General features: G+C 39.7%; 1 protein-coding gene across 4 annotated transcripts in view; it reads right to left on the bottom strand.

The window, feature by feature from the left end:
* The window catches only part of il1rapl1a (interleukin 1 receptor accessory protein-like 1a), a 163,573-nt gene that overhangs the window by 4,218 nt on the left and 135,455 nt on the right, over window positions 1-23,900 (bottom strand). For 3 of the 4 annotated variants that reach the window (XM_087829948.1, XM_087829945.1, XM_087829946.1), the window contains exons 7-10: window positions 16,879-17,011; window positions 11,613-11,758; window positions 3,184-3,330; window positions 728-898 (exon numbers count right to left, since the gene is read on the bottom strand). In XM_087829948.1, the coding sequence (XP_087686074.1) occupies window positions 728-898; window positions 3,184-3,330; window positions 11,613-11,758; window positions 16,879-17,011 (597 nt within the window). The remainder of the gene's footprint in view (window positions 1-727; window positions 899-3,183; window positions 3,331-11,612; window positions 11,759-16,878; window positions 17,012-23,900) is intronic. The other variant, XM_087829947.1, reaches the window with a different exon arrangement.

The raw sequence follows: 23,900 nt of genomic DNA, 5'->3' as shown, positions 1-23,900 counted from the left end.
ATGTGCCTTGTTAAACAGTGGGAACTCTTGTTGTGCGCTATCAATGATGTTCTTGGTGACTTTGGTCCCAACTGCACCTCCCGTGTATTTTTGACCTGATCTATCACCTTTCTCATGATCATCCTCACCCAATGAGGGAAGATCTTGTATAGACTGAGGTTGACACAAGGTTTTGTTTTTCTTCCATTTCTGAATCACGCCAGCAGCTGTCACCTTGTCACCAAGATTCTTGCTGATGGTCTTGTCGTCCATTGTGGCCTTGTGCAGGTCTATAGGCTGCTCCCTGACATCCTTTAACAGCTGTTTGGTCTTACCACATTTCTTGGTCTTCCCAAGAAATTGATTCTGTGCTTTATGCACATAATCGTTTGATATCACAAGCATCTGTAATTGATTGATTGTAATCTGTGTGCCATGTGGGCACACAGCCAGTCTGTGGGAGCCAGAATTCTAGCGTGTTGGTCTGGAATCAAATACTTATTTCGCTCATTGTCACTCAATATTTTAAAGTCTTTCTCCATTAAAATGAGACTATCATAAAATTAGAGACTGGACATTTCTTTGTAAGTGAGCAAATTTACAAATTCAGTAGGGGATCAAATAATTATTTCCCCCAATATAGAATATATAGTAGAAACAAACAAACACCTATACAACTGTTTACAGTATGGCACAAACATTTCAAACATGTGCAAGCATGCATACATACAAACACACACAGTCTTACTTCCTGATGGGATGAGGTCTCGATCTGGGATGAAGAGTTTGTAGCCATAATGTTTCTCCAGAACATCAGGGAGGATCTCCAAGGCAAAGCGCTCCTCTTCCCGGGTCTCCTGACTCCACTGGTCAGGGTCCACTTTGGTGTAAGACAAATATGCATCATAGTCTTTATTTTCTGAGGAACAGGAAGAAAGAGTGGAGAGTCAGTCATGAAATATGCAGACTAAATGCCATGGCCTTTTCACTGAACACTGCACGTTTATTCTCTGATGAGCATTTTATTCCAAACAACTGACTTTACACATTTCTTGCAATTGCGTTGGCTAACTTCTACAATAGTTACAACTTTTAAAGCTACTTCTAAAACCAGAATTACACACTCCTTATTATAGTTTCAAAATAATAAAATAACGTTGGTTTTTCTTACACTTATTGGCTCTATCCATAAACATTCACATTTAGTGTCATGTGATGTCATGGTTATGGCAGTGCCATTTAACCCTTATGCACGGCACCTCAAATAGTTACCAGTTATTTTCATCCAAACAGAATATGCATCAGAAATTTCTGCAAATTTATAGACAAAAGTAAAATACTGTAAAGTCGGAAGTTATACCTTTTGTGTAATTCTTATACAGTGTTTAACACAATTATTAGACCACCTGCCATAAAAACAGGAAAACACAAATATTTTAGAAATTTGTCAAAAACTTTTTGAAAGCTAGAAACTACTGAATTTACTGAACTGACCATATAACCACTAAAACATTTTTTTTCTGTTCCGGAATACATGTAATTACCTTAATCAAATAATAATAATAACGTGATTTCTTATTTTTTAATTTTTTTTTTGTAAAACAGCGAATGTGAAGATTCATAGGTAACATTAATTATAAAACTGAAAAATAGAATTTTGATTAAAATATTTGTTCATGCTGGAGGATTTGACATTATAGAAACATAACTTTTTTGATGATTACCAATACTGGTAACTTAGGGCAGCTGTGGGAAAAAAACTTGCATTTGCACTTTCTACAGGACACATGATTGTGCTTTGCTGTGTCAGTTTACATTTTCTGTTCGGTACTTTGTTTTCTATAAAAAGCTGTTAAATTTTATAATTTGCCTACATGGATTTCCTTCCAGTGAGTCACAAGATCGTTCATGAAGTTAGCTACTTATGATCAAGGAGAAGGCCTTTCTTGCAAATGCTGTTCCCAATAAGTGTCTCCGGTACGCAGTCAAATTCTTCCACACCAAACTCAGAAAACCATTTATTTTATTGTCTATTGTATGTATTTTTTGCTTATCATTCTTGTTTGGAAAAGAGAAGACCACTTTTCTAGTGGTGTCAAATTGATTTGGCCATGTAGTGTATACAAGAAATAAATTGTGGTAGATACAAAAATACCCAAAACAATGCATAAGCAATACTCTCTTCCCACCTCAAAATGATTTCCCAGAAGACAGTGGGAAGAACTGAGAAGGTAGAAAATAGATAACAGGGAAAAGAACAGTGCTGGTGACATATTCGCTAAGTCCTAGTCATTATGCTCTGTGGAAACCGGAATGTGGCTCAGTCAGAAAGTGAGGAAGGACTGCTTCAGAAACTCTTTTGAGGAGCATGCGCAGCTTTGAAACTTACTGGAAGGGCTATGGCTGTGCTCGATAGGATCCAAACATCAAACAAAGCTTTCAAATTAGCAACCAACCTTGCAAATTAACCACCTAGCAAAGTTGGAAAAATCAAAAACAGCTTGTATCAGCGGTCCCTGACGGCATGACTTAATCATGTGGAAGTTTGAGTCTACAGTCTTGGGCGTAATGGATAATTTATACTACTGTAGAAACAATCCGGTGACTTCTGTCTTTCCAGAATTTTTGAAAAGAGAGCAAAAATGCAAAACACAGAGGAATCATACTGGGACACAAACAGACAAATCCTTCAGTGAAGTACAAGTTAACTATGTTCTGTAGAGAAAGCAGAAAGTTGCTTTCCAATTTGAGGATTGTTACGCTCCTAATTGTTGCTCAGAGACGGTGCTTCGAGCCTGCCTTGTTGCTGTGTATCACTATCTGGCAGCAGAGGGTGGGCTTCATTCCATGACATACTGAGATTGATCTCTTTTTAAATGGGCAACAAATTGAAAAACTGTCTCCTCCTTTCCCGGTAAAGTCACTGCACCATGCACCTCTTTACCAACAGCAGCGGAAATGCCGTCACTGAGATAGCACTGGGGTAAACATCTGTAACTACTAGTGAGTAGTTACTTTTAAACAAAATAGTACATTCAGTGGATCTATGAATACAAGCCCGCAAAGGCACATACAGAGTCATCACGGCTTGCTTGATATTGAGTTTTTGGATAAAAAAGTCCTGGTGAAAAAAGTGTGAAGAAGATAATGGTTAAAAGGCCAAAAGACACATTCTTTTTTTTAGACACATTCTTCTGTCTTTACCTCCGTCTACATCTTCACTGCCAAAGTGCCTCCTGTAGAAAAGCATCAGCTCAATCTTGTAGCATTTGTAGAGTGAGATGAGAAAGATGAGTAGCAGCAGGATTGCTCCCAGCCCTCCTGCCAGCTCCACAGTGTACATGAGCTCTGCTGAAGACAACACATACAGACAAGAAAATAAGCAAAACTGCTGAGACAGTCATGGTTAAAACGCCAGTTGCAGTTTTGTCTGGCCACTTACAGTCACTGCAAATAGATAAACATCCCCGCACCTCTAAGGTTTTACTTATTGGGACAAAATAAAAAAATTATCTAGTCCCTACCAGGTCTAACAAAAACACATGAAATATTACACTGAGTCATTTTTTAATCAATAGAAACTAAGACAAACCCCAGAAAGAGTGTGTAAGTACACCACATAATTCAATAGTTTGTTGAAATACCTTTAGCTGCAATAACTTGAAGTACTCATTTTCTGTATGACTTCATCAATTTCTTATATCACTGTAGAGGAATTTGGGCCCTTTCTTCTTTCCAACATTGCTCTAGTTTACTGAGGACTGCAGGCATTTGTTGATGTTCAGATCTCCAATGGTTTCTCCACAACATATTCAGCCAGTTTAAGGTTTGGACATTGACTGAGCCATTCCAACACTTTGATTATTTTCTTTTTCAGCCATCCTGTTGTAGATTTGCTGCTGTGCCCATTGTTCTGATGTAAAACCCAGTTTGGGCCAAGCGTTAGCTATCGGACACATTGCTTTACATTCGACTCTAGAATACTTTGGTACAGTGGCTTGCAAAAGTATTCGGCCCCCTTGAACTTTTTTCACATTTTGTCACATTACAGCCACAAACATGAATCTATTTTATTGGAATTCCATGTGAAAGACCAATACAAAGTGGTGTACACGTGGGAAGTGGAACGAAAATCACACATGATTCCAAACATTTTTTACAAATAAATAACTGAAAAGTGGGGTGTGCGTAATTATTCAGCCCCCTGAGTCAATACTTTGTAGAACCACCTTTTGCTGCAATTACAGCTGCCAGTCTTTTAGGGTATGTCTCTACCAGCTTTGCACATCTAGAGACTGAAATCCTTGCCCATTCTTCTTTGCAAAACAGCTCCAGCTCAGTCAGATTAGATGGACAGCGTTTGTAACAGCAGTTTTCAGATCTTGCCACAGATTCTCGATTGGATTTAGATCTGGACTTTGACTGGGCTGTTCTAACACATGGATATGTTTTGTTTTAAACCATTCCATTGTTGCCCTGGCTTTATGTTTAGGGTCGTCGTCCTGCTGGAAGGTGAACCTCCGCCCCAGTCTCAAGTCTTTTGCAGACTCCAAGAGGTTTTCTTCCAAGATTGCCCTGTATTTGGCTCCATCCATCTTCCCATCAACTCTGACCAGCTTCCCTGTCCCTGCCGAAGAGAAGCACTCCCAGAGCACGATGCTGCCACCACCATATTTGACAGTGGGGATGGTGTGTTCAGAGTGATGTGCAGTGTTAGTTTTCCGCCACACATAGCGTTTTGCATTTTGGCCAAAAAGTTCTATTTTGGTCTCATCTGACCAGAGCACCTTTTTCCATGTTTGCTGTGTCCCCCACATGGCTTGTGGCAAACTGCAAATGGGACTTCTTATGGTTTTCTGTTAACAATGACTTTCTTCTTGCCAATCTTCCATAAAGGCCAACTTTGTGCAGTGCACGACTAATAGTAGTCCTATGGACAGATTCCCCCACCTGAGCTGTAGATCTCTGCAGCTCGTCCAGAGTCACCATGGGCCTCTTGGCTGCATTTCTGATCAGCGCTCTCCTTGTTCGGCCTGTGAGTTTAGGTGGACGGCCTTGTCTTGGTAGGTTTACAGTTGTGCCATACTCGTTCCATTTCTGAATAATCGCTTGAACAGTGCTCCGTGGGATGTTCAAGGCTTGGGAAATCTTTTTGTAGCCTAAGCCTGCTTTAAATTTTTCAATAACTTTATCCCTGACCTGTCTGGTGTGTTCTTTGGACTTCATGGTGTTGTTGCTCTCAATATTCTCTTAGACAACCTCTGAGGCCGTCCCAGAGCAGCTGTATTTGTACTGACATTAGATTACACACAGGTGCACTCTATTTAGTCATTAGCACTCATCAGGCAATGTTTATGGGCAACTGACTGCACTCAGACCAAAGGGGGCTGAATAATTACGCACACCCCACTTTTCAGTTATTTATTTGTCAAAAATGTTTGGAATCATGTATGATTTTCGTTCCACTTCTCACGTGTACACCACTTTGTATTGGTCTTTCACGTGGAATTCCAATAAAATTGATTCATATTTGTGGCTGTAATGTGACAAAATGTGGGAAAGTTCAAGGGGGCCGACTTTTGCAAGCCACTGTATACAGAGGAGTTCATAGGCAAGTCAAAGACTGCATGGTGTCCAGGTCCTGTGCATGCAAAGGAAACTCAAATCATCACTCCTCCACCACCGTGGCTGAAAGTTGGTATGAAGTTTTTGCTATATGCTCTGTTTTTAATTAAGCTACATTACATTATGGCCAAACATCACCACTCCAAAGGACATTGCTCTAGAAGTCTTGTGGTTCATTCAAATGCAAATTTGCAAATGTCAACCATGCTACCAGATTATTATTATCCTGGTATTTTTTTTTTAAACTAGCCATAGATATTCAGTCTATCACTAATTGTATTGTATTAAACTTGGCCAGTAGAGCCCGAACCGTCACTTTTGGGTGTTTATTTGCACATTACACATTCTGAACTTAAATTTGCTGGTATATTGGTAAATGGTAAATGGACTGATTCTTATATAGCGCTTTTCTACTCTCACGGAGTACTCAAAGCGCTCTATACAACATGCCTCACTCACCCAATCATACCCATTCTCACAAGCACTTTATCTACACTTAGTGCTTTCTAACGACATTCATACACATTCATACTCCGATGGATGCATCGGGGAGCAAGTTGGGGTTAGTATCTTGCCCAAGGATACTTGACATGCAGACTGGAGGAGCCAGGGATCGAACCACCGACCTTCCGATCAGTAGGTGACCTGCTCTACCTCCTGAGCTACAGCCACCCAATATATTCACTCCTAAGAAGGAATGGGAACTGTCGTCCCAGTTTTCCAATACTCTTACGTAGTATTTGTAAATAACTTACTAATTCTTCCCAATTGCTTCTCTAAGATCATTGCTGAAAAATTTCTCCTTGTCAGTGTGTTAAAACACACCTAAATGCTCCATACCTGCAAATAGGAAAAAACATATGCTTTTATAGAGGTGCTCAGATCTGCTTATTATCAGTTAATTAGCTGCATTTGATTAGCAGCACCTCTTACCCTCTTAATTGCTATGGAAGCAGTAGGGTGTACTCAGTTTTTCCACACACCGATTCTGCAACTTGGCTAATTTATTTCTTAAATAAATAATGACACAGTGTACTACGTCATGTGTTGTTGCTCATCTGAGTTTGTGTTGCGTTAAAGGCCAGATTTTTAAGGACTAGATTATTTTTATTATGTCCTGATGTGTCAAACTTTAGAAAAAAAAGTGTTTGCTTTCTTTTTACCCACACTCTTATGACAGTATTCATCAGGCTGGCCTCAAACACTGGCCTCTTTGTTTCATCATTTCAGGTAAACTCACAGAATGAGGCACTTTTACACGTTTACATTTGCCTGAAATCTGGACGATCATCAGCATTTTCAGCGCTCGGCACAGAGTGGAGCAGAATCTATCTTCAGAGACACGAGTCTCATAATGAGTTTGGGAAAAATGAGAGGGCACATAGCAGAGAGACACAGGAAAAAAAAGGAGATAATGAGAAACTGGGTTCATTTCTTTGGAGCCGTACAGCAATGACACAGCTTTGCACTTTGGCTGTCATCCATAGCGGGACTGGGACAATTCTGGACATGGATGGAGGCTTTTTCAAAACAAGAGGCTTTAGTTTACTCATCACGCTGTCACTCACCTCGCCATCATAACCCACTCTCTTCAGAGTTCTCTTACTTCTCCTTGCCCACTTTTCTTGCTGTCTCTCCATTCATTTCTCCTCTCCATTATCTCCTTCTCATCTCCCCAGAGACCTAGCTTGGGGAAGGATGAATTATGGTGTGTATTAAAGCCGCATTTACCTGGTAGGCTCAGCTAGAGCAGGTTCACTTTATTTCTCTGTCACACTGTGGGCTGTAATGCTGCACAGTGGCCCTACGTTCTCTAGGCTGCATGCCAATTTACTCTCTATATAACCCCAGACACAGCAAAGGTACATATTAAAGTCATAACAGAAATACTGTGAATTTATAAAATCTTTTATTAAAAGTCACTTAACTTTAGCTACACTTTCTGGATCTAATGATTATTATTCTAAAATAGGTTTAACCGAAGACATAGTAGGTTATGAGAAATTACAAAATGATAACTAATGAAATCTGTGTTGGTGAGAGTAAAAGCAGCCAGTTAGCTTAGCTTAGCCAAACAGCTAAAAACAGGAAAAGCTGCTTTCTGAGAGTAACAAAATCTGCCCTCAAGCACATCTAAACATTCATTTACCAGTCATGTCTTGTTCTCTAATAAATACAAGAAACAAAATGTAAGAGTTATAAAAGAAGCTATGTGGGTGGATATGATTTGGCTAATTTTCAACAAATTTCAACTCACTGTTTCCAGTCTTTGTGCTAAGCTTTGTAATACCTTAGAGGCATGGGAATTAAGTGTATATGGCAAGTCTCAAAACAGCTCTTTAACTTGTAAAGACAGATCTTTGATGTTGGCTTGTGCATTATATTTGATGGTTTTTTTTTTCATTTCAGCAGCAGTCAACAGTGTGTTGCAGGAAAACAGCTATGTTTTCTCGGGCTTCTAATTGGCTATTTACCGGCCCTTTCCAACTGTAACCAAATGTAATGCTTTTAACTCATTATCAGCAATAATCTTCACTCTTGAAGTTGTTTATGTTTCACTGACCCCCACTTCCTTTCTGCCTTCTCTGTTTTCATGTCTCTCTTTTGAGATGGAAGGAAAGGGAGCCTGCAGAGATATTAGACCTGCTGCAGGGCTTGTGAGTGATGCATTCTTGGAGCAGAGAACATGAAATAAACATCAGATGTGGATGAGAAGCAAGAGAGAGAGAGAGAGAGAGAGACAGAGAGAGAGAGAGAGAAGGAGGGGGGTGTTGCCTTGAAGTCTTTTTGTGGCATCCTTTTTTCTTGCAACTGCTTTTACAAAGAGACCTAAATGAAGTTGTCTGCAGTCTGTGAAAACTGCTAAAATGGCTGTCTACAAAAGATGATTGCAGAGACAGAGATTAAAGTGGGGAAACAGACATATAAAGGCATAAAATGTAATTGTATGCTGGACTTATTGGCCTGTTGGGAGAAGCTGAGGACCAATTTGCTGTTTAAACAACCATCAAATTACCTCTCTTTCAGGATGACAACCAGTGCGTGAAAAGAGCTTCTGACAAGTCATACTAGAGCACCAAAATAGCTACACAGCCGATGGGAAAAATGAAAAAAAAAAAAACCCCAAACATACAAATCAATTAGAATATTTCTGTTTGATGAAATGATGTAGCCAGGCTTCGATTATTTCATATGTCACGAGGCTTTACTGTCAGGCAAACAGAAAAAATAATAATGTAAAGCAACTAAATATAAAGAAAAAAGAAAAAGGATGATTTCCCCCCAAATCTAACACACATTTTCCTTCAGCCTACAGGGATTTTAATCAATCGAGATTATTTTAATATCCAGTTTTGGGTTAAGTGTAGAAATATCTGCATATTCTTGACTATAATAAAACTACAAGGCACTGATCTAATGCTCAAACTGATATAAACAACGAGAAACCTAAAAGAGGCACTCAGGTGCATCATGTTCAGCTGTGACGTTGGGAAATTAAATTTAAAAAAGTAAGAAATAAACCCATCTAACAGGCCAGCATGCCACCATATGCCTTTTACTGTCCTCCCAACTCCCTACCATACAAATGACAAACTGGACAAACACAGGTTAAGAACTTTGGAACAATGTTTGACACAAATTTGAAATTTGACAGACAAATAAATGCAATGGTCAAGAGCAGTTTCTTCCAGCTCAGAACAATCTCCAGACTAAAAACATAACAAAATCCCCAAACAAGATCCAGAAAGGGCTTTGTTATGTCTAAAGTAGACTACTGGAATGCATAGTGGAGTTACTCATCTCTTGCCCACTTACAATTAGTCCAGTGTTAACAGCCTTGCACTAAGCTCCCTGTGCATCGCATAATCTAGTACAAAGCTGCACTGTTTGTGTTTGAAGCTTTAAATGGTCTTGCACCTGCATATGTGGGAGATATATTGCGTCCATGTACTCGAGATCATTATGGCCTGATTCTCACTCCCGATTATCCCACAGTTGAACCGTAGTTCCAAAGTGACCCTGGACAAGCATCAACTGTAACTGTTTTTCAATCTAAACTTGAAAAATGCTAATTTCTAGAACTTTGTTGGATTGGTTGCTGATAGGAACCTGTTTATTCTATTTTATTTTCATGTAAAGTACTTTAGTTTTAAATGTGCTATAGAAATAAAATGCACTTGCTTCTCTCCCATCACACAGCTATTTAACCAACTAATTGGATTTCAATCTGTTAGTTAAACGGCTGGTATGTTAGTATTTGCGTAATGTTAGAGAAGACTGTGCAAACACCCCAGCTCAGCAAGAGGAAACATTTCTATAACTGCAAGATCTGAAAAGAATTAGTAAAACTTCTATAGGACTCATAGTTTTAAGTAGGAAGAGACAGCGAATACCAATATCTTAATATTCTGTTCATGTTTCACATGTATCACAAATATGAGTGCACACCTGGAGTAGACAACTTTTCAAATGAAGTGTTAATAGACTTATTCACTGAATGTGATTACTTGTTCATTGTGAAACCTGTTAGACGTTAATATTATATAATCCATTCAGGCTTGTTAAACTTTAATTATCACAATGCCTGAAACTCCTGACTTAAAATTGAGTTAATTGAGGGATATAAAATTTAATAATTAAACCAGTATTTCACTTCTTATTGTAAATGTTGGAAGTGATGTTATGACGATTAGTCATCCATATAATACACTCTGATGATGCTGTCTATAAACCTTCGAAATACACTTCCTGTTTTAATCCCATTTTCTCTTCATATACATCTCTATTGCCTTTATTTATGTGTTTGGAAGGAAGATTGTTCTTCGTGGTTGGGTCTCTCCAAATAAAAGTTGAACAAAATTTATTATTTAAACAACAATTCATTGGTTGTTCATAGTGGTGCAAATAATCTTGGCCACACCTTAGAGTCTCAATGAGACCAGCATGATAAAAAGACTGACTCACACCATATTCAACTCTGTTTACATCTTTTAGAATATTCGGTTTCATTTAGCTCACCAAGTAGTTTTTTTGCAGTCAGGTGTAATTTTTATTTTGCTAATTGGATATGGAAAGCCGTTCCTTATTCTAAAATGAATGTTAAAGCCATAAAACTTACTATTTCAGAATCCAGTTGACATCAGCTCTAAAAGACTGAGGGCCAACATCAGCTGCTGAGGTCTGTTTGCATCACATGCTCAAGATTTTACGGCTGCACCCTTCTGAATCTACTCCATCATTAGGCTGTTGGATGACCTGAAAAGTCCCGCTTGTGAACTGAACAAACCCAGCCTATAACTACAATCAATAGGAAATCAAGCCTAAGTTCAACTGCCTCAGAGTTAATATTGTTGGTAGTCTCAATTAATCTGAATTATCGTGAATTAAAATTAGTTTAATCATTCAGATATTCTATTAACTTTCATCTGGTTCATCATTTTCCAAGAGCTGGAGAATTAAATCCACATGCTCCCATTGATCATTACCCATTTGTTCATCAATTCTGATTCTGGTATTATCTTTATTTAATGCATTCTTGCTCCTGCTGTCTGCTTGTAGCTATAGCTGTTCATAAAGGATTTGAAGTGTGTTCCTTTCCTTGCAGCAACCCCCTAAATTAGCAAAGAACCCTGTCCGGAGACATAAAAGCAGATGCTTTGAGCTACACATGCTTCTTTTCATTCTGAAGTAAATAAAAACATAGTTTAACAATAACCTGATCATAGCAACATTTGTAGTCATCATTTCTGAAAAGCTATATTGCTTTGAAATGTGTTCCTTCTTTGGACCACAAGGCGAGTCCTATTTACTTCAATTACACTAAAGAGAAGGCAGACATCTTTACAGCCAATATGTGGAAGTTTGGGAAACTCATACCATAATGATGTACATGGATGAACAACACTACATGCCAGAGGAAAAATCTGTATTTTTATTTTTTTTATTTTGGGGGGTGAGGTTGAACTGTCCCTTTAAGTTTGGAGTAGGAAATGTAAAAAAGCACTTACCCCGCCTGAAAAGCTGGATGGTAGCTTGGCGACGGCCGTTGCCATTTTCCACATAACACGAATAATTTCCCAGGTCTTCCTCCTCTAAAGAGTCAATAGTTAGTGAAATGGCCACTTCCTGTTCTCCAAGATGCTCCTTGATGACCCTGCAAGACAAACAATTTAAACGGTATTGAACAATTCTTCTCAGCATCAAACACAATAGGTGGATGGGGAGTGACTTGGAGTTGATGGAATTAAAAAAAGATCAAAAACTCTCATGTTCAGCATGTGATGGGTCTTCAGGAGTCATGACCCAAAGCACATCAGTCAGCGCTGTTAACCAGATATGGTGTTATTGCAAATCCCAAGGGTTAAGCTATACAAAATAGTTTTCCTGTGGTACAAATGTATCTTGATCGAGGCCCTTTTGCGTTACATTAAGTACTTCATGGTATGTTAATTTCTGTCTTTGCACTCAAACATATGAGAAATGAAAATCAATAAGGGATCTTCCTCAGCTTGTGCGGGAGGAAATCAAATAATAGCGATGAGGAGAAAATCTTTTTATAGCAGCTGCCATGGTAACGGCGAGAAGGAGAGAAAGTAATATTCCATAAAGTAAATGAGTGTCCCCCGCTGGGCTGGTTGAGCCTGATGGAGGAGAGAATAGGGAGATAATGCTCCCTCATACCTTGGACACACTACTTAGCCTACTTTTACAGCACCCTCAGCACAAATGACTCTTTGGAGGAAACAAAGTGCAAATGAGAAAAAGATCCCTTCTGTTTGTATGTGATTACGTTTATCATTACTGTGCTGAGAAGGAGTGGGACGAGGAAAAAGGAGAGAGAGTGTTTGCATGTGTGAGTTTGTGTTTAAATGTGTGTGTGTGTGTGTGTGTGTGTGTGGGGGGGGGGGATAATGACTCTCAAGCAAACTGATAAACTGCACATAGGAAAGCTTGTTGGGAGAATTGGCATTGGTAATTGAAAGTGCATCATGGGCCACGTGTGAAGAGGCGGCGGCAGCACTGATGATTCAGAGTTTGTTTTGTTGTAGGATAGGCGCAGTGAGAAGGAGGCATGAGAATAAATCAGGTCTATCCAGAAAGCAGTGGTGACCCTAACCATAACTGTGTATTGCTTACTCAAGCAGTGTACTATGGGACTGTGGCTCAACACTTAAGGTGGATCATCCACTTTGCATGCCAAACCGTCCTCGGTTAAGATGCTGAAGTCCCAAAATCACGTTTCTTGAATGCATTTTACGATTTACTTTGCAAGTCAAAACTTTTGCATAAAAAATCTATGAAAAACATTGGTAACTACTTTGACAATAGTTCAGAGTACTTGTGGAAACATTACTCACTATTCTAAAAAATATTTATTAACCAGTCAACTAATGGAAAAAATAATCTGATCAGTTCAGTAGGAAATTCATAATTGTGAAGAAAAGTGACTCTGAATCCAGTGTGGTTGGTGTACTGGGATTTTCCCACACAATCATGGTTTACAAAGACTGGTCTGAAAAAGAGAAAATATCCATTAGGGGGCAGATCTCTGGGCAAAAACATATTTTTTGTCAGATAAAATCACCAGTGTTGCGTTCCAGCTGATAGGAAGGCAACAGTAACTCAAATAATGACTCATTACAACCAAAGAAGAGCATCTCTGAATACACAACATGCCCAACCTTGATGCAGATGGGCTACAACAGGAGAAGAGAACACCTGATGCCACTGTTGTTAGCTAAGAAAAGGAAATTGAGGCTATATTTTACATGGGATCACCAAAATTGGACAATAGTCTTGATTTCTACTGTGACATTTAGACGTTAGGGTCAGAATTTGGTGTAAACAACATAAAAGCATAGCTCCATCCTGTTATGTTCATATTTTCTTGCACACTTAAGGCCACTTAATACCAGCTGAGCATTGCTTAAACATCACAGCCTACCTGAGTATTTTTACTGGCCATGTCCATTTCTCTATAACTAAAGTCACTGCCAGGGGTGCATGTGAAGAAATAAATGGGATCGGACATTAAATGTTCCTTAACATGCCAACTCCCTGGTCAAAGTCTTAATGTTTGGTAGCATGTGCATGAGAATAGCTCAGATAATAGTCAGTTGAATTCACAGCAAGCCTGTGTCTCCTGCATGCTCCGTCTGGGCAGCACCAATATTTCCTGAAGTCAGAATGTGACTGAAGTCGACCGTCTCCTGCTGCGTGCCCCTTGTGGGAAAGTGCAAACTCAGACTCCAGACAGCATCTCAACCCAGCTTACCCCCAACACTGTCTGGAGTTCATGTGAAAACAGTAATTGTGGGCATATTTCTCCAATCAGTACTTCTAGCTTTAACTCTTGCACTACAGTTTTACAGAGCAGTTTCACAGCGTAGTATTATTCATTTTTAAGTGTACGCGTGAGTGGTGTCTTCGGTTTCACATTTTACACCATGTGACACAACACAGCCATTGAACCTGATGAATAATGACTATGTGAACCTTGAATGGAGTTCACACTTGGTTTTAAAATGTGGACAATGATAAATAAACAACATCGTGAAAGGTGCTGCTTTGATCCGGTCATTCAGGCCACTTTGCTGAGGGGATTTTAAATGCACTTGGGCTCATATCACTGTACTGTAAATGCTAATGTGTCCTAACATGAGCAACGCATCAGGATGTAGTAGTAAATATGCCAACACGGAAGGACAAACATTTTGTTCTCTTTGCTAGCTCTTGCTGATCTTTCGCTTGAATGGCAACAGACAGACAAAATAATGCTGTCCTTTCACCTTCTAGTGGAATTTGCACAGTAACAAAGGCTGAACTTGTGGTTAGCTGGAAACCTTAAAGGCTAATGAAGTGATGACACATCTTGGCTCTCTACTTGTGACCCAGTCACCCAGCATACATTTTAAAACCAAGTGTAAACAGGGTCATAATCACAAATGTGAGCTGAAGGACACATAACGGCTGGGATACCGATACACAGGAAGTTATTCCTACTTTGGTACATCAGGGTCGGATTTGCAGGATGCCCTCTGCTTTTTCACAAGTGATCGAGTTTATTGATATAGCCTCAGCAGAAGGAGTAAACTGCAAACTTCTTCTCAAGCTATGGCTTCTTCTTTATCCCTTGTACATCTACTCCCCTCCTCATTGATAAAACCTCTGTGTTTGCTTATTTAGTGATCAATTTCCACCGTATTCATTTCTTTCATATATTCAAGTGCACGTACACCTGCAAAACATCAACTGAAGCCACTCGATAACGTATTGATCACCTATTTTTTTTTATGCTGAGACGCATTTATTTTGTTAATTTATTAATCTCTGCATACAATGCTGATGTCTAGTCATCCATGCCATGATAACAGCAACAGCACAGTCCCAATGGAGCAAATGAGAATTTATAGGCTCGGGTTGCCACAGAAATGAACTCCACCAAATCAATAGGCTGAGAGTTGGGTAAATAAAAGCCTGCAGTAAGTCTGTTCTCAAGGTACGAGTGCTCTTCTCTAAACTTAAGTTTGGCTGCTGATGCATTAGTAATAAAAGTATGTGGGTGGCAGGCTGACAAAGTGAGGTAACCCTGAGAAAACATGCCCAGCGTATCATTTAAAGGGGAGCAAGAGCTTGACTGCAGGGGAAGGACTGATTAGTTTGTGGGTTTTTTTTTTACATTTCCTGTCATTTTTTGACCCTCGTACATGTCTGGCTGTGTGCGTTTAAGTAAAATCAAGTCGTTTGCTGAATCCTTCAAGAGCAGCATCAGTAGGAGAAAGTGGATAATCAGATATATTATTGATCTCCTGCATGAAATATGTTTTAAATTATTAAAATGATAACCCCTTAGCCAGTGAGTGGAGGAATCCTGGTGAGGAAAAAGGGAGGGGCAGAGAGGGGTTGGTTAAACAGCAATCTGTTTCTTCTGCATGCTCATACCAGTGTGCGAAACAACTCATGATAACATCCCTCTTCACTTTACTCTTCATTGATTTGTGAATATTTCTCAACTCGTTTCACTCGTCTTTCCTGTTTTCTTCCTCCCTATTTTCTGCCGCTCTTTCTCTCTTTCCCTTCTAGCCCTCCTCCTCAACTCCCCATGGCCCATCTGCATGCTGCTCTAGGTGGGTGCAGCGGGGGAGATAGCATAGTGGTGGCGGTGTGAAAAATGGCAGTTGTTAACCATCTGACAGGGCTGTCTCCCAGGAGCTGCAGCCTCTCCAAACAGCTCTAATGGGAAACATGCACATGGACCAGAGAATGGACTTGTTTAAATGTGCTACACCACTAGGAGGGGAGCGACACGAAGATGGGCTTGTTTTAAATGTCTCAAAGCCTCCGGAGCGAGGCTTGTCAGTGGAGTCTTTGCAATGTTGCACAAAGACCTTAAGCGAGGTGAAGCTATATAAACTGCTTTTTACAAATGTGTTCAGCATCATCTAAATCTATTCTCAGGGCTTGTGCCGCATCCTGCTCTGTCAGAGATAAGGAGAGGGAAAAGCGCTGGTCATGGACAGAAAGCAGCTCCCAGTAAGACACAGGCAACCATTTTAATACTCCACGATTTCTTTCCAGATTTCAAATCAAAACTTATTTCTTCTTCTTCTTTTTCGTTCTTTTTTTTTCTAAACTAACAGAAAGACTTTATGAGTGCACATTTCTATTATGAGGAACGCTTAAATGTTGAATGTTTCAGTTATACATTTTTATTAGTTTTCCTAATGATCATAAATAATAGCCTAATTACAATAAGAGAGATCAAGATGAAGCTGCATCCAGGCATGAGAGGCATGAGATACCAAATATCGATTAGATCAGGGTTGCTTTTTTCTTTTTGTAGCACTTTGACTGAAATTACTTGATTCAAAGGCCAACTTTTGAAGGTGTCCTCACATTGTGTTTTTTTTACATTCATCTACATTTTTTTGTACAGCAGTGTTTGTGTCCACAGGACAATGATGTATTTTAACTGACAAAAAATATATCAGAGGTAATACAACAAATAAATTACAGTTTATAACAAATTTCAAGCCTCTGCATCGTGTTCATGCTGTAGTGTAATTAATTGAAAAGAGCAGCTGCTTAGAAGGCAGGGAATACATCTCTGGAAAATGGTTGGTTTAGTGTATGCAATTTGGAGTTAATGGGCTAAGAGATGCGAAACCATTTGCATCGTCCTTTAATATTATGGGGTAAATTTATCTACATCTGCTATTAATTCCTCATTACTGCCAAGTCCAGGGAGGTAATTTGTAGCCCTGTGTTCCTTACTTGATGTCGCTCTCCTGGACTCTCTCTTCATCCAGGTCCTCTATGAACTTCTCCCCCTTCATCCAGTAGATGAGGGGGCTGACATCGCCGCTGTAGCCAAAAAATGCCCGGCAGGTAAGGTTCAGGGCGCTTCCTGCAAAAAACCACAAAACAAAACAGGAGATGACATGCTGTCATGCTCGATGGTCTTGCTGTTGTGTTAAAGGCATACAGCTCACATGCACAACCTGAAAAAATATTGTGTCAAATCCTATGCAGGGCTTTAAAGTCAGTGATAGCGCACAGATACTCCAATTCTACCAATTCTTTTTATTTTATGCATCATACACACATAGGGTGTGACACACACTTCACACATTCATAGACTCACAAATACACACTTTGCAAATCTGCACACAAATGCCGTCTGATGAGAGAAAGTGAAAATATGCCCATCCTCAACTAGTTTGGGGGATGTGTGTGTGCTATTTAAGGAGACAGTCTTTCCTTTCAGCGGCAGCTTTAAATGCCCATTTGGCCACACACAAAGCACACTGATCATAAAGCAAGTAATGAACACATGAGGGCACTCAAGAGCTTTCCAGAATCCCCCTGGAGACAGTGCATTGGAAAAAATAAGGCAAAAGGAAGTGAGCGGAGACAGACACATCATTTTATTTAGAGCCGCTGCTGGGTATGAAGGGAGGTCAGGAGTCAACAACTACAGTTTGCTGCGAGTTGATATGTGGAGGGAAGAAGTAATTGTCACTGGGGAGCCGATGGATTCTTGGTTCTGTGAATGAAAGGATTATCTCTGTGGTTCAACACAGAGGGCAAGTATTTGCATGGAAGAAAAGGTGATACTTCACTACCAATTAAAAAAGTTTCAGTAGAAATCTACCGCACTAAAGCTGCTGGCAGCGTTTTTATAATTTGAAAAAGCCTAGAGATAAATCATAAATGAATCAGAGATAAAAAGCAATAAATAAATAAATTAATTAAAAAAATATACATATATACATAATGAATCAAATATTACAAACAGCACAACTGTGAGCTGATTAAAGCTGGCAACACGTCATCACTCATGCAAGAACTTCAGTGTCCATGAACTTTGCATGTATTAAACTAAAGCTAAAGCGTGGCTGGCATACACTGTGAATGCATTTATTTTTCGTTCCAGCGAGGTGGCATTCACTAAACGCCTAGAGCGCACTAATCTCGGCAAACCACAAGCGACGTGTAAACAATATACATATGATTTGATCCCGTAGCACATACTGTAAAGTGGGTGGAGACTCCTCTCGGGAGAGTCGGATCTGTGATTTGGGAAGCGCCGGGAGAAAGACGCGAAGAGGCTGGGGGGATGACGCAGATGCTTTTTGCCAAGCCGCAGTGCAAGGTTTGCATTTGTTAATCCCGATTAGTATGTTCCAGCACTTGTGTTGGGAATCCAAGGGAAACTCTGCTACTTAACACCAACTTCAAAAGCAACTACGTCTAAGTCAGATCTTTTTTTGTAAGAGTCAAAACTAAATATTTAAGGATTTACTGTAAGACTCTTCTCTTGCATTACACATTATACAAGGATTTTTTCTTTGTTCCCTTACTGTGATCTTTGAACCCACTGCACACCACAGTGTACCCCACCACCTTTTTCTGGGATGCCCCGGCTGTGCCACCGGTCACACATCTTCAGAGCTGTGCCGACAAGGGTTATTCTTTAGAAGATTGTTTGTGTTTGAACTAAGAGCTCGTTTTCTCTGTGCTCCTCCTGTCAACAACCGATACACAGCTACAAAAGATTTCAGCGGGTCTCTCTCTCTCAGTATAAGGAAGTTTTGTGGCGTGCAGGGAAGGAGGATGGGAGGACACCCAGGAATGAACTGATAGCGCTGTCTGTGAGGAGCCGTGTCTGACATTTCCAAAGTTCAACAGCCTCTCTCAGCTTGGTATTTGTGCACAGCCGGGCTCTACAAAGGCTACACGCTCTACCTACAAAATAGGAACCTCCTGCGTGCAACACACACACATACAAACACAACCATTCACATGCACATGTACAGAGAACTTGGTACAAAAATTCTTTACTATATAATCAGATCCAATTTTTTAACATGCACATACGGCACAAAATTACACATTACAGGCAACTCCGTGTCTCTGTGTGTGACCCAGATGCAGTATCTACCTTTTCCTCTGTTTATAAATCTGCCCCCTGCTGTTCGTATATCCCTCAGATCAATGGTAAACTAGGAATGTCAAGCTGCCAGCAGCCGCTGCCTGGAGAGGAAGTCTCCACTGAGCTGCCTGGGAATCACAGGAAACACTTGAAGGCCTCCTGCTGTCTTATTCTAATCCAAATGCAGCACTCCCTGAAACGCTCTCACAGCCACCTTTGTTACTTCCAGAATGCCGGTGGGTGGTTTTGCACCTGCAACATCATCGTCACAGTCGATACAGTGTAAAGCTGGACATTTTGTTACAGGATGGTGGCCAATTAGTCTGATAAAGTGCTCATAGGGCACATGTGTGCTCTCTTGCATTATCAGCTCATCCTGTACATTCAGTAATACATAAAAAGTTGCTTTTCTAAGGCTCTGATTGAAGAAAACATTAATTTGGAAGAATAATACCAGCGGTGCACTACACAGCTTTTTGGAGCTTTTGATGATATATGATTTTTTTTTAGCTGATTGGGTTCTTCTGGTTTTATTTTGGCTTAAAAGTCAAGACTGAAAGTTTAGCCTTTAATATGAATAAAGACTTACAAATCTGTATTATTATTATTATTAAAAATAAAGAAGATTGGTTAATAAATCATAAACTAAAGATCGTCTGCCCCATTTAAAACATCTGATTTGTACGCATGTTTGAAGTTGGGTATTTGAATATAATTTCATCCTGACTGATTATTACGTGGCGTTCAGTACTGTCTGCAGGGTCACATGCACCACGTTCTCTGCCTGCATTGAACACTGAACAGCTTTTTTATACCTTTAGAGGCTTATTTTCTTCCCAGAGCACTTCAGTGTGCAGCTGAAATAACACCCAAGTTATTTGAAATGACACTTGCGCTCCCCTGGTGCTACATGTGCAATGCATACCTCCAGCTGCATTTTAATTGGCAAGGTGAAGAGAAAGGTGGACGACTCTTTGCAAGGCAGCAGAGAAATGCATATAAGTATTACCCAGGCATATATATATATACATATATATATATGTATGTCCTGTTTAAGCTAGGCAAGATTGCCATAACTATTATGATGCTAAGCCAGCCAGACTTGGAGCAGATGATAGGAAGACTATTAACCAGAACTGGAACAATGAGGTTGATCATTTGTACTAGCTGCAAAGGAGGAACAGCTTTTTTAAATCTTTCCCATGCTGTCAAACCCCATAGCAGTATCATTATTATTATAATCTGTTATTAGTCTCAGAGAGGTTTGTAACATTTGGAAACTTCCATTAATGATCTCTGTGTTTGACTCTGAGGGTGAATTTTTACTGAATTTTTAGGCAAAAGATAAGTTCAGGAAAACCCTCTAAAGTTAAATTTGGCTTCAGAAAAACTTTCAAGGGAACAGGTCGGGCAGAATTGTTTGGTCTAAAAATGTTCAAATAACAAAAGTGCTGATTATAAAAAAAGCATCACTTTCCTAATATGAGAAAAAAGTGAATACTTAACTGAACAATTAGATAAAACATGTAAGAGCATCACTGGTTTAATTGCTTTACATTAGATACCTGTCACCAACCACCACCATCCATGTCTCCCGAATAATAAGCATTCTAGCTTTTTGTGAAAACTCAAAAATTCAAATCTCTTTTTAATTTATTGAAGTTCACAAATAAGTGTGCCATTACAAGACTTGGCAAGATTAGACGTGAAAAATATCCCCCGCTGAGTGGATGCGTGTCTTGTACAGCACAAGAGCGTGATTAAGTGTTTGCCTGAGTGTGCGTTTCTATGTGCATGTCTTTGTGTGTTGTTACTGCCTTCACACATGCGTGGGTGTGGAACAAATCCATGTAATCTGAGTGATTGACATCCTCCCCTCGGCTGAGAGTTGGTCACGGCGCTTGATGGAAATTAGACTTAAGAACCACCCTTTTTTTTTTTCACTTCTGCCCAATGTCTCTAAGAGTCTTCCACACAGACTATATCTTTGGTCCTCCTATAGCAACAAATAAATATTTGGTGGGGAACAGTATAATATAAAAATACATTTTGACCCTATTATTACTATAGCTGGGTATATACATGAGGCGATGGGATGTAGTTATACAAAGTGGACCCAGTGCCTTTATTAATCTAGCCTTCAGAACATGCCTTTCTCAGAGATGGCTTCTTTTATTTGTCTGTCTGAAAAACTTAAAATATGATGTTTTAAGAGGTTCTAGAATGTAGCCACACCAGCAAACGGCTTAAATAGAGAAACAGTTGTACAAAACTTTTTATGTGGCTTGACTCTTTCACACTCTGACTCTGGTCTGTTTAGCTGGTTGTTGTATTTGTTGTGTTTCAAACATGTGTTGCAGACAGGGAAATTGCAGAGCGCTCTCTGGTGGACAAACTATGCAACATGAAAACACATGACACAGCTGAAGAGTGTTTCTACCAACTGATCTTTACTTTATAAATGTTGAATTATTGGGTGTTGTCAATGCTGATACTGATATATTGGCAAATAGCTAATAATGGCCAGTATATATGCTATACATATATACTGCAATTAAACAGTTTGGGTTCAGATTACAAACTGTTCTTCTGGGGAAATTAAATCAATTTTCAATTTTTATTTCAATGTTTAATTTCATATGGTAGCGGGCACAGGCTCCAGTTCCTCTGCGACCCTGAACTGTATAAGCGAAAGTGGATGGATGGATGCATAGTGCCAATTTGTGACAACATCAGTGCTTTATATCACAAGGTAAAGACCCTACGATATCAAAACCTCAACAATCACGTGACCCCCTACGAGCAAGCACTTGGCAACAGGGAGAAAGAAAAACTCCCATTTAACAGGAAGAAAACTTCAGCAGAATCGGGGTCATTGAGGGGCCGCCATCTGTTGTGACTGGTTCGGGGTGAGGGGAGGGGGAATTAATAGCAGCTTTAATTTTTTGCTTTCTGTCTTCTGTGGTTTAAATATCTACTTTATCGGCACATTGTGACAAAACCTCTGTAAAGTAACAAGCTGTTCAGTTTTTACCAGCCACTAGAATTTATAATGCCCATTATACTACATTACATTTATTTGGGAAACACTTATGTCTACAGCAACTTGAATGAATGAGCTTTTGGAATGCTTTTAGAGCACACTAAATATATTCATGCCAAATAAGGATAGGTACACATTTTACTTTTCAAAGGGATCACAAAAGAAGCTCTTTATTAGACAATATAGTGGAATGAAACCTAGCAGCCAAAAAACAAGCCAATCCTCATGCTGGGCAGGCCTTTACTGTGAAATGCAGTAAATGATTGAGTGAAACCAGAAATGGTAATCAAATTTTTAAAGACTATAAAATAATGTGTGCTGCACAGGGTCATAAATTTGATTTGCATCAACTCTTGGTGCATGTTTAGCTGATTTCACAGTATTTGGGATAGTTAGGCCTCACAGAGCTGGCACTCAGATTCACACAGAGGAATACTTTCCAAGCCAGAGGAGAGGAAAACAAGCCTTGCACAGAAAACACTCTGCAGATGCTGTCCAAACTCAGCACAGATGCACAGAGCACACAGCGAGATTGACAGATACGCCGACAGAGGGGCAGATGAATGAACAGGCAGACAGACAGAAAAAAAACCCCCAACAATAACACTATGCATATATGAACATGATTAGAAACTAACAGACACACACATACACATCGTGTCAGTTCTTTCTTTTCCGTCTCAACTCATTCTCCTTGAATACACTTGTCGTTCTCGTGTCACTGGTTAGAGCGGAGTTGTGTGCTGTTACTGCGTGTGACAGCCACCATCATGTTTTATTTGTAGGATAAGAAACAATCCGGAGAGCCTTTTGAAAAAGTCATATTCAGAGTGGGTTTGATGTTTCATAACACACTCTAGTCCTCAGCACAATTGTTCTCTCTGTACTTCGTTTTCAAGGTAAGGCACAGTCTTGCACTGTCATGGCTGGGTCTGTGACCCAGCATTTTGAGTTCATTATATATTGTGTATTTCGGTTTTTAGTATGGGGATATGTTAAGTTCTTGTTTTTGCATTAGTTAGAACTTGAGTCTTTGTGTTTTGTCATTTATTGTTTGGGTTAAGCTCATCCACCTCTCTTAAACCCCAAAGTTGTTCAGCCTTAGTTCTGTTTATTGGATCTCCTCATTTCCCCTTCCCCTGGATCTTAGTCTCATTTGCCCTTTGTGTTCCACGTCTCATGTTGTCAAGCCAATGTTGTTTGGTCTGTCTCATCATGTTTCCTGTTTTATTTTGAAAGAGTCATCTGTTCTTTGTTCATTGCATTTAGTTTCACTTCCCCTGTCCTGTCATTAGGTTATGTGTGTCAGCTGTGTCCTCATGTGTCTCCACTTCCTCTGATCACCTCATGTGTGTATTTAGTCCTCAGTCTTGCTGTGTTCAGTGTCGCGTCGTCTGTGTTATCTCCCCTACCCCTTGTCACAGTTTCCCAGACATAGTTTGTATGTTGTTTAGTCATAGTCTAAATCTCAGTAGAGTCATAGTTTCCCAGTCTATGTTCAGGTTTTTCCTCAGTTACTTTGTTTTTTTTTTCCCGTGAGTTTTCGGTTCTAAATAAAGTCCAGTTTTGTGTCCTCGTCTCTGTCTGCTCTTGGGTCCTCTACTCACTCCACACAGTCTGCCCCGGCAGTCGGTGACATGCACATCACATGTGAGTGTTTTTTCTCACCCTGAAGATGCACTTTGCCCATTTTTTGGAAGGGGTGGCCCTAAAATAATAAATAGACTATTTGAAGTGTAGAGAAAACACGGAATTGACAATGAAAAATTCGTGTTACTGTGATAAAATCATACACATCAAACATAAACAGCAGAATAA

Source organism: Neolamprologus brichardi, chromosome 16, assembly GCF_056152115.1.
Source record: "Neolamprologus brichardi isolate AB-2024 chromosome 16, ASM5615211v1, whole genome shotgun sequence".
Taxonomy (NCBI): Eukaryota; Metazoa; Chordata; class Actinopteri; order Cichliformes; family Cichlidae; genus Neolamprologus; species Neolamprologus brichardi.
The sequence above is the reverse complement of the archived record's forward strand: the minus strand, read 5'-3'. Positions and strand labels throughout refer to the sequence as shown.